Genomic DNA, 12,368 nt, shown 5'->3' on the forward strand with positions numbered 1-12,368 from the left:
TTTATTTTTCATAATTTTTTTACAAATATTAGAATGTTTCTTCCACATTGACATTACTAAGTATTTTTTGTAGATTAGCGACAAAAAACAAACAAACATATAAATCCATTTGAATCCCACTTTGTAACGCAACAAAATGTGAAAAGAGTGTAGTGCTGTGAATACTTTCCGAAGGCATTGATAGTATATGAATAGAAAAGGTTTGTACAGCAGTGGAGCTCAGATTTCCTTATTGCTGTTTAGGTATTTGATAGACATGGCAATCCTTATATCTGCTCAGTTTACACTTATGCACCCTATAGCGTTTGCCTGAGGAGTGAATTATTTCCCCTTAGAGTGACATGTCATTGCTTTAGTTCTTCCCTGTTTGTGCTCCGTTCAGCCACTGGACTTCGAGAGCAAGCGTACACACAACGTGGTGGTGGAGGCTGTCAACAAGCACGTGGACCCCCGATTTTTGGAGCTGGGCTCTTTCCGCGACCAGACAATCGTACGGGTCAGCGTAACTGACACGGACGAGCCGCCTGTCTTCCTCCCTGCTGAGGGGGCAATCATGGAGGTCCAGGAGGATGCCAGGCTAGGTGCGCTGGTGGGCACAGCTACAGCCAAGGACCCAGACAAGGAGAACGCACCTGTCAGGTATGAATCATGACTCCTTTTTTCAAATCCAATACAGTTTATTAGTTCATTCAGATAGTTCTTCTTAATTGCTTCAGATGGGTATGTACGTATTGCTACAGATAAACCTACAGATAAGCCTAGAACTGCTAGAACTGGTTATAAGAACTGGTAGAGATATGGCTATAAGAACGGGTATAGATATGGCTATAAGAACATGAAGAGATATGGCTATAAGAACGCGAAGAGATGTGGCTATGAGAACGAATAGAGATATGGCTATAAGAACGTGAAGAGATATGGCTATAATAACTGTTAGTGATATGGCTATAAGAATGGGTAGAGATATGGCTATAAGAATGGGTAGAGATGGCTATAATAACTGGTAGTGATATGAATATAATAACTGGTAGAGATATGGCTATAAAACATGAAGAGATATGGCTATAAGAACGGGTAGAGATATGGCTATAAGAACGGGTAGAGATATGGCTATAAGAACGGGTAGAGATATGGCTATAAGAACGGGTAGAGATATGGCTATAAGAACGTGTAGAGATATGGCTATAAGAACGGGTAGAGATATAGCTATAATAACAGGTAGAGATATGGCTATAAGAACGGGTAGAGATATGGCTATAAGAATGGGTAGAGATATGGCTATAAGAACGTGTAGAGATATGGCTATAAGGACGTGTAGAGATATAGCTATAATAACTGGTAGAGATATGGCTATAAGAACGGGTAGAGATATGGCTATAAGAACGGGTAGAGATATGGCTATAAGAACGTGTAGAGATATAGCTATAATAACTGGAAGTGATATGGCTATAATAACTGGTAGTGATATGGCTATAAGAACGGGTAGAGATATGGCTATAAGAACGTGTAGAGATATGGCTATAAGAACGTGTAGAGATATAGCTATAATAACTGGTAGTGATATGGCTATAAGAACGGGTAGGCTATAAAACATGAAGAGATATGGCTATAAGAAGAGATATGGCTATAAGAACTGGTAGAGATATGGCTATAAGAAGAGATATGGCTATAAGAACGGTAGAGATATGGCTATAAGAACTGGTAGAGATATGGCTATAAGAACGGGTAGAGATATGGCTATAAGAACGGGTAGAGATATGGCTATAAGAACGGGTAGAGATATGGCTATAAGAACGGGTAGAGATATGGCTATAAGAACGGGTAGTGATATGGCTATAAGGACGGGTAGAGATATGGCTATAAGGACGGGTAGAGATATGGCTATAAGAACTGGTAGAGATATGGCTATAAAAACATGAAGAGATATGGCTATAAGAACGTGTAGAGATATGGCTATAAGAACTGGTAGAGATATGGCTATAAGAACGGGTAGAGATATGGCTATAAGAACGGGTAGAGATATGGCTATAAGAACGGATAGAGATATGGCTATAAGACGGGTAGAGATATGGCTATATGAACGGGTAGCGATATGGCTATAATAAGACGTACCATTAGTATAATGTATGCTTCACAAGTAAAGAAGCAAACTTTCAACGAATAGAAACATGTTCATAGCTACAAATGACCCGACCATATGTTTACAATGCCATATAAGACCCCCAAATAAGGACTACATTACTGCATTTATGGGACTGATTTATAAGGCATCTTATATCAACAAACACAAGTTTAGATGTACATGGAGCTTGGGATTTGACATTCCTTTTTAAATATGGTAATAAACACACAATTGGAAGATCGCTCCACGACACAATTTGAATCATGAAAACATTGATTCATCCATTTGCACAATGCCAGAATCACATTACTCTAGGCTACTGCATTGACTTTTGACCACGCTAGAGGATTCCTCAGTATCTCACACATCTTTGTGCGTTTGCTCAGATCCCTATTTATGAGCAGAATGATATTATTTTGTGCCAGAGCCTCCACCTCAGGTCTTGGGTGGAGAAATAATAGCAGTGAGGCGAGTGGAGCTTCACGCTCACCGACACACACAGGCTGTGCAAATTACCTCTATTAAAAATGCATGAGGCTGAACTGAAAGTGCTCCAGGTGTAATAAAGTACAACACAATGGCAGTGCCACCGCCTGCTTGTTGGCAGGCGAGAGCCAACGGGTTCGAGGGTACCCTGGCGCTGCGCCATGCCCATCGGTACCACTTTAATCATCTCGATTGGACGGAACTAACCCCGACGCCTGGTGCCCAAAGGCCCATCACTCTCTCCCACACTCCTGTCACTCTGCTCCGGAGGGCACCGATCGGGTATTGCTGGACACTGGCTGGCACTAGCAGACAGTAGCGGGCGCTGTACCAAAGGGGTAATAGTTCCAGAGGAATGAACACAGCCTCTGGAAACAAAATCTGGCCTCATATGAACAGAAAATGTGTTTGTTTGGTTTGTTTGGCTCTTTATCAGGAAGATGGAATGGCATCTTGAAACTGAAGTGTTTGGGTAGTTGTGTTTAGTGCTTACAGATCTTCTGGAAATGTGTACTTCTCCATTAATATATTAAAGGGATGGCATATCATGCACTGGTAATATCTGGTAATATCTACATGATTTCCCTTCACCAACTACTATAGCAGTTTTGAAAGCTGAAATATAATTTGATGTAATTTACATAATTATTGTGTAGGTGTCACCGTTTGTCACTATTTCTTTCATAAGTAAAATACATTTTAATGATAGCCTTAGCTATACGGTTTATTGATGTAGTGATGTTCTGTATAAACGTTGCAGCTATGAAACCTGTTGGTCCTTGTATAGACTACAGATTCAGAGCGGGCAGACTCTAATGTAATATAACTAGAATAATCTAACTGTGGATGCAGTATGCACCTCAACACCTAGACTACAGGAAGCTCATCTCACTGTAGCCCTTTTAGCTGTCTTGTACGACTTGTACAAAGACCCTACTGGTCCCTTTGATGAGCTTTTTGTCCAAAAGGTAGAAAAGGAAATGATTATGCTCATAATATTCCATTAAAGTCCCGACGGGCACACGAGCCTGCTCAAGAGAAAAAAATAAACTACTCACAGGGTTTTGTTGGCTCTATACTCTTCTGAGCGCTCCTCGTGGAGCCAACCACAAGGATGTGCAAATGTATTTTGCTTTCATTGGAGTGCAGCATGAAATATTCATATTTATTTTTTTCCCCTCCAGCATGGGCTGAAACCACAGACTTGTTTGGGGATGTAGGTGCAGTAGGGACACAAGCACTGTGACAGGTTTCCTATACAGATGCTAAATGGATAATTATTTTCATCCTCTTTTTAATCTGGCTCACAGTTTCCCTACATTTGAAAATGCTAATGTATAGCCATAATCCGATGTCAACGGCAACGGGCAATATCCCCATGGGCCACAGTGTTAGGGCAGCCACCGAAAAAGTCTTGCAGATGGTTTAGAATTGATTTTACACCGTTCAAATACGTACTCCCCTTTTTTCTCGCTCTCCCTACCAGGTTCTCCATTGACCGAAGTACAGACCAGGAGCAGATCTTCCACATTGATCCAGTATCGGGCGCCATCACCCTGGGCAAAATTCTGGACCGAGAGACGGCTGGCTGGCACAACATCACTGTGACAGCAGTGGAAGCAGGTATATGCTCCAGTTCTATGAATGTGTATTGCATTGTATACATAGAGAGACATAACATATTAAAAGCCTTGTTATAAGTCATTATAAAGGCTCATAAATGCTTATATCAAGTTGTTTTAAAGCATTATAACTGTATGTTTTAAATGTTATCATATCTTCAAGTAAGAATTGGTAATATGCCTTTGACTGAGAGGCTGATACAGGGCCATGATACATAACACTATCATAAGAATGACATAGCACCTGTCATAACAGTTTATAACACCCAGCCTTGCCCCTATAGTAACTGATATGATACTAATCTGAAGTTTGGTTTGTTTTGCCTTTTCATATATAATAAGGCACTACGTGAAGTGATTGTTATGATATTGCTATGGAATCACAGATGACCGACAGATATCGTCAGCACCAACAAGCTGTCACATAATCCAAAATAAAAGCAGAACACATGTAACGTTGTTTCATCATGCTCAATACTTTTTCATTCGCAAAGAAAATGAAGAATGTAATACCCTGACGGTGGAGTAGCTGCTGGCAAGCTATTCTTATACCCTAAGAACTAAACGTCGTGCAGTGACAGGAATACACAGAGTACTTTTTCCAATCTTTGACAGATGAAGTGATGTTGGGATTGTATTGAAAGCACAAGAGATTGCATTCTGCATCTGGCTAGTAATATCTACCTGGCCTCACAGAATGAAACAAACCATTTCAGCACAACAACAGTGAATTCTACGTCTCTCTGTGTTTGTTTTTCTCCATTAAAGGGATAGTTCCCCCAAATTACAAAATTACATATTGGTTTCCTTAACCTGTAAGAAGTTTATGGACAAGGTATGACAGCAATCCATACTTTGGTTTAGCTTTCCTGGCACAGTTTCCACATGCTAAAGATTTAGCCTTCGTATGCAAAATCCCATTCATGTCATGGGACAATATATTAGCATTTTTCATGCATCATGTTTAAATGATCGTTAAGTAAATTTGTTAAGCTTCACAATCAATTTTAGTTACTTTTTGATGATTTGGACATGATGCGCTAAAAGTGCTCATTTCAGTCCCACGACTTGAATTGGATTTGTGCCAAAAAAGGCTCAAACATGTGGAAACGAGGGAAACTAAACCAAAGCATGGATTGTCATCATAACTCGTCCATAGACTGTTTACAGGGTAATGAGACCAATGTATACGTTGTGTGAACTATCCCTTTAGGTGTAAAAACGTAGCCTTATACTGTGTGTTATAGTTATACATGTACGAATATAATTATTCATGGTCGGTTGAGATTGTTCTTACTGCAAGTGCTCTACGCGACACATTTGTTTGCCTTGCAAGCAAACTTCTCACTCAAACATGTGGAGCAAATGAGCATTTGGGAGTCTTTCAGCATCTGCTTGGTGTTGTAATTCTCAAGACAAATTGTTTGCCATTGTGCTCTTTCTCTCTGTGCTCACATTATGACATAGGCACATTTTAATGTTCATTTGCCATTTAATTGTGTGAGAGAGTCATTTGAGCACCATATCAGGCATAAACACAGGGCTGTACTTGACAGATAAAGCCCTTCCTTGCTTCGCTTTTTTTTTTTTTTTACCAAGACAAACAAAGTCGACGGTTGACTTCATCAGAGATTCTCTCCAAATGTTTCTTATCGCCAGCGGCTCATTGATTCTCGAGCACATTGAGCAGGAGTCAAGAGAAGTGAAGCAGCAAACGGGCCAGAACAAAACTTTTTTTAAATAACTCTTTCAACAGTTTTGTGCAACTTGGTTTCACGACTCCTCGGCTAGTTATGGTTGGAGTGGCAAAAGGTTGAATTGAACAAGGCCATTTTAAGATTATAGAAAAATAACATGACCCCTCATTATCCCCCAACCCCGTTATTGACATTAAAACCGTGTGATTGCTAGCTACAGTACATCAGCATTGTTGAATACTTTCTTGAATGAGGTCCATGGTTGGTCATCATGTTGCAGGGGTGATTGAGCCTGATTAGTAATGAGCAAGGTCAGAACAACCAAACATATTATACTTTAAGAATTATATCACCATTTCAGAGGCAGTCATACAGCATTTTCTTCCTATCTCAACAAGGTATCAACTCAATTGTTTGCATTCACATATGCTTAAAAAATCCCCAGAACGTGTCTTAATTCAGAGCTTGAGACATCCAAAACTGTTCAATACCAGCTTTCAAGTGGTAAATACGAGTGTGAAACTTGGTTAGAAGCATTGTACCCCCAGTTTTCTTTGTTAGATATTTTGGAGTTTCCTAGTACCGATTTGCGCATGAAGGCAGCATAAAGGTGGTTCCCTCTGCAGTGTACTGTATCTAGTTCTTCCCTCGATGGGAGACCAAAGAGCTGAGTAGTAGTGTCAAAAGCAGCTTTTTGCATCTTCTGCAGACTCTTGACAGACCTGTCGGGGAAGAATCCTATCAGGGCGGCAAGACTGACACATCATTTCAAAGACCTGTGATAGATAGTATGATATCACATTGCAAACTGTTTTTTTTTCGAGACAGTTAGATGTGGGGGAAATGTATACTTGTCCCACCCTTAGGGTAAAAAGATACCTGAGTAGTTTGAAAGTCTTTATCTTTCAAGAAAATATACTTAAAGCGAAGGTTTCACATTGCCCCTGACCTGGTGCAGACTGCTTCCTCGCAAAGAAATATCTTAGAATTTGTGAAGTATTGAAAAGTTGCAACTGTATAAAAGTAATAGAAATATGACAAATAGTGGCCATTTTGTCTAATTGGATACGACATACTAATGAATGTGAACACTTGAGAATTAATTTGCACAACACATTATGTGTTAGGCTGTGTAACAGTTCAAATGGGAAGGGAGATTATATAACACAGGAAATTATTTATGCTTATCATTGAGCCAATGATGACGAAGGTGAGTTTGTTAGGATTCATTTTGTAATGGTACGCTCTGTGTAGGACATTTCAGACTGATCATACATCAGATGTGAATCAGAGCCACTGACTTGTGGGATTTGTCTGTGATTGTATAATCTACGTGATGTCCTTATCAAGACTGCTTAGCAATATTAGCGAACTTTTGAATATTGTTTTTGTGTTCAATGTATCATGTCAGCCATTTGTATTTAATGCATTGGATGCATGTTGTGCTTTTCCAAGTGTACGAAGCTCTTGACATTGCTCAGCGGTAACGCACCTCATCACTCCCATGTCTAGCACCTTTGTGTAAGGCTGTATGCCAATGCATTAGAAGGGGTTTTCCTAAAGGGACAATTCAGCAATTGAACATTTATTTTCTTACTTTGAAAGCAGTCTCTGGACAAGGAGTACTTTGGTTTTGTTAAAATGTAGCATTTAAAAAAAATATCTTTAGATTATTTTGGCATGAAATTTTAACCCCAGTGTGTATTCCAGTGTGTATTATCTTTCAAGGTCAAATAAAGAGCTACATATGTATTGCTGAACTATCCCTTTGAGTTAACATTAGATTTTCACAGGACTGTACATTATTAACTGAACATTTCCCATTGAGTGTATGCATCCTCATGTGTTTTTGGTTAGTGGCACTATATAGTACAACGTCACATTTTGCGTTTTGATAGTGTTTAGTTTTGCGAGCAAAATGACCATATATGCTCCCATTCTCTGCTTCACTGTGCTTTCACCTCTGAAGGGAGGTAAAACAAAGACAGAATAACTCAGAGTCCATTCATATCCCCTTTTCCCTGTTGACCCAATTTACATTTAGAACAAACTGTTTCCTGTAGCAATCATCCTAAACTATTGTTCATGAATATACACAATCCCTTTATGTCTAAGGCCTGGTTATGTGGTATGGTGGTTCTGTGGCATTGTTATGTGGTATGGTGGTTATGTGGAATTGTGGTTCTGTGGTATGGTGATTCTGTGGTATGGTGGTTATGTGGAATTGTGGTTATGTGGTATTGTGGTTATGTGGTATGGTGGTTCTGTGGCATTGTTCTGTGGTATGGTGGTTCTGTGGCATTGTTCTGTGGTATGGTGGTTCTGTGGTATGGTGGTTATGTGGAATTGTGGTTATGTGGTATTGTGGTTATGTGGTATGGTGGTTCTGTGGCATTGTTCTGTGGTATGGTGGTTCTGTGAAATGGTGGTTCTGTGGTATGGTGATTCTGTGGTATGGTGGTTCTGTGGCATTGTTCTGTGGTATGGTGGTTCTGTGGTATGGTGGTTATGTGGAATTGTGGTTATGTGGTATTGTGTGGTTGGTGGTTCTGGTTGCTGGTGGTTTCTGTGGCATTGGTTCTGTGGCATTGTTCTGTGGTATGGTGGTTCTGTGGTATGGTGGTTATGTGGAATTGTGGTTATGTGGTATTGTGGTTATGTGGTATGGTGGTTCTGTGGCATTGCTATGTGGTATGGTGGTTCTGTGAAATGGTATGGTGGTTGGTATGTGGTGGTTCTGTGGTTATGTGGTATTGTGGTTCTGTGGTATGGTGGTTCTGTGGGTTATGTGGTATTGTGGTTATGTGGTATGGTGGTTCTGTGGCATTGCTATGTGGTATGGTGGTTCTGTGGTATGGTGATTCTGTGGTATGGTGGTTCTGTGGCATTGTTCTGTGGTATGGTGGTTCTGTGGTATGGTGGTTATGTGGAATTGTGGTTATGTGGTATTGTGGTTATGTGGTATGGTGGTTCTGTGGCATTGTTCTGTGGTATGGTGGTTCTGTGGCATGGTGGTTATGTGGTATTGTGGTTATGTGTTATTTTGTATTTTTTTTAACCTTTATTTATCTAGGCAAGTCAGTTAAGAACAAATTCTTATTTTCAATGACACCCTAGGAACAGTTCAGTTCAGGGGCAGAACGACAGATTTGTACCTTGTCTGCTCGGGGGTTTGAACTTGCAATCTTCCGGTTACTAGTCCAACGCTCTAACCAGTATGATGGTTATGTAGGATGGTGGTTATGTGGTATGGTGGTTCTGTGGCATGGTGGTCACGGGCTTCCTTTCCAGACTCTCTGAAGAAGACTCTCAGTATAATGTTATTTCAGCAAGAAATCTGCTATCGAGATGTTTAACATCTGCTGAGCAGCCACCAGATGTTCAGCGTGTCAATAATCTGTTGAAATCCTCTTTCTTCATGTCTCTGATATTTCTTCAAGACAAATTTAGAACAGATCAGCTCACCAGTGAGACAAATAAAAACAGTCTGCTGAAAACGGCAGAGGATCCCCCCCACTGAGGTTGAAAGTGACCAATGACCCAGTTTCCCAATGTTCCTCAGTTTCCCAATGTTCCTCAGTTTCCCAATGTTCCTCAGTTTCCCAATGTTCCTCAGTTTCCCACCGATAACCTAGTATTCCAATGTTCCTCAGTTTCCCAATGTTCCTCAGTTTCCCAATGTCTCTCAGTTTCCCGATAACCTAGTATTCCAATGTTCCTCAGTTTCCCAATGATCCAGTTTCCCAATGTTCCTCAGTTTCCCAATGAGTCCAGTTTCCCAATGTTCCTCAGTTTCCCAATGTTCTTCAGTTTCCAAATGTTCCTCAGTTTCCCAATGTTCTTCAGTTTCCCAATGTTCCTCAGTTTCCCAATGTTCCTCAGTTTCCAAATGTTCCTCAGTTTCCCAATGTTCCTCAGTTTCCTAATGAGTCAGTTTCCCAATGTTCCTCAGTTTCCCAATGTTCCTCAGTTTCCCAATGTTCCTCAGTTTCCCAATGTTCCTCAGTTTCCCAATGTTCCTCAGTTTCCCAATGATCCAGTTTCCCAATGTTCCTCAGTTTCCCAATGTTCCTCAGTTTCCAAATCCTCAGTTTCCCAATGTTCCTCAGTTTCCCAAATGTTCCTCAGTTTCCCAATGTTCCTCAGTTTCCTAATGAGTCAGTTTCCCAATGTTCTTCAGTTTCCAAATGTTCCTCAGTTTCCCAATGTTCCTCAGTTTCCCAATGTTCCTCAGTTTCCAAATGTTCCTCAGTTTCCCAATGTTCCTCAGTTTCCCAATGATCCTCAGTTTCCCAATGATCCTCAGTTTCCCAATGTTCCTCAGTTTCCCAAAGATCCTCAGTTTCCCAATGTACCCAGTTTCAGCTTTTATTTTTGTTTGTGGGATTGAAATGTAATGCGCACTGATTATTTCCATTCTCCTATCTGCTCAGTAGGTCCACTGTGGAGGGCTGAATTAAGGTAGATAAGACTGTGAGAGCACATCCATTTATATTCTTGCTGCTCAGGCAAAAACCACTCAATTAAAATATAGCATTGATGTGAGGATTATGCTATTAGTGGAGTGAGTATTCTCATCAGCACTACTACCACTGCAATGAAAAGAAAGCAATAGCTAGGAAATGTGTGCAGTAGGATGGCATGGGCTATCTGGGCTATCTGGGGTATCTGGGCTATCTGGAACATCTGGGCTATATAGGGTAACTGGGCTATCTGGGACATCTGGGCTATATAGGGTAACTGGGCTATCTGGGGTATCTGGGCTATATAGGGTAACTGGGCTATATGGGGTATCTGGGCTATCTGGGTAACTGGGCTATATAGGATATATGGGCTATATGGGGTATATGGGCTATATAGGGTATCTGGGCTATCTGGGGTATCTGGGCTATATAGGGTAACTGGGCTATATGGGGTATCTGGGCTATCTGGGGGGCTATATGGGGTATATGGGCTATATAGGGTATCTGGGCTATATGGGGTATATGGGCTATATAGGGTAACTGGGCTATCTGGGGTATATGGGCTATATGGGCTATATAGGGTATCTGGGCTATATGGGGTATATGGGCTATATAGGGTATATGGGGTATATGGCCTATATAGGGTAGCTGGGCTATCTGGGCTATATGGGGTATATGGGCTATATGGGGCATATGGGCTATATAGGGTAACTGGGCTATATGGGGTATCTGGGCTATATAGGGTAACTGGGCTATATGGGGTATCTGGGCTATCTGTGTAACTGGGCTATATAGGATATATGGGCTATATGGGGTATATGGGCTATATGGGGTATATGGGCTATATAGGGTATCTGGGCTATATGGGGTATATGGGGTATATTTTTATTTATTTTTATTTCACCTTTATTTAACCAGGTAGGCAAGTTGAGAACAAGTTCTCATTTACAATTGCGACCTGGCCAAGATAAAGCAAAGCAGTTTGACACATACAATGACACAAGAGATACCCATGGAGTAAAACAAACATACAGTCAATAATACAGTATAAACAAGTCTATATACGATGTGAGCAAATGAGGTGAGGTAAGGGAGGTAAAGGCAAAAAAGGCCATGGCGGCAAAGTAAATACAATATAGCAAGTAAAACACTGGAATGGTAGATTTGCAATGGAAGAATGTGCAAAGTAGAAATAAAAATAATGGTGTGCAAAGGAACAAAATAAATAAATTAATTAAATACAGTAGGGAAAGAGGTAGTTGTTTGGGCTAAATTATAGGTGGGCTATGTACAGGTGCAGTAATCTGTGAGCTGCTCTGACAGTTGGTGCTTAAAGCTAGTGAGGGAGATAAGTGTTTCCAGTTTCAGAGATTTTTGTAGTTCATTCCAGTCATTGGCAGCAGAGAACTGGAAGGAGAGGCGGCCAAAGAAAGAATTGGTTTTGGGGGTGACTAGAGAGAAATATACCTGCTGGAGCGTGTGCTACAGGTGGGAGATGCTATGGTGACCAGCGAGCTGAGATAAGGGGGGACTTTACCTAGCAGGGTCTTGTAGATGACATGGAGCCAGTGGGTTTGGCGACGAGTATGAAGCGAGGGCCAGCCAACGAGAGTGTACAGGTCGCAATGGTGGGTAGTATATGGGGCTTTGGTGACAAAACGGATTGCACTGTGATAGACTGCATCCAATTTGTTGAGTAGGGTATTGGAGGCTATTTTGTAAATGACCGCCAAAGTCGAGGATTGGTAGGATGGTCAGTTTTACAAGGGTATGTTTGGCAGCATGAGTGAAGGATGCTTTGTTTTGCGAAATAGGAAGCCAATTCTAGATTTAACTTTGGATTGGATATGTTTGATATGGTTCTGGAAGGAGAGTTTACAGTCTAACCAGACACCTAAGTATTTATAGTTGTCCACGTATTCTAAGTCAGAGCCGTCCAGAGTAGTGATGTTGGACAGGCGGGCAGGTGCAGGTAGCG

General features: G+C 40.9%; 1 protein-coding gene across 4 annotated transcripts in view; it reads left to right on the forward strand.

Moving 5' to 3' along the window:
* LOC135541381 (cadherin-22-like) overlaps nt 1-12,368 on the forward strand; it is a 276,477-nt gene that overhangs the window by 184,806 nt on the left and 79,303 nt on the right. For all 4 annotated transcript variants that reach the window (XM_064967581.1, XM_064967580.1, XM_064967583.1 and 1 more), the window contains 2 exons: nt 383-639; nt 4,095-4,231. In XM_064967581.1, coding sequence (XP_064823653.1) covers nt 383-639; nt 4,095-4,231 — 394 coding nt within the window. The remainder of the gene's footprint in view (nt 1-382; nt 640-4,094; nt 4,232-12,368) is intronic.

This window comes from Oncorhynchus masou, chromosome 6 (genome assembly GCF_036934945.1).
Source record: "Oncorhynchus masou masou isolate Uvic2021 chromosome 6, UVic_Omas_1.1, whole genome shotgun sequence".
Lineage (NCBI taxonomy): Eukaryota > Metazoa > Chordata > Actinopteri > Salmoniformes > Salmonidae > Oncorhynchus > Oncorhynchus masou.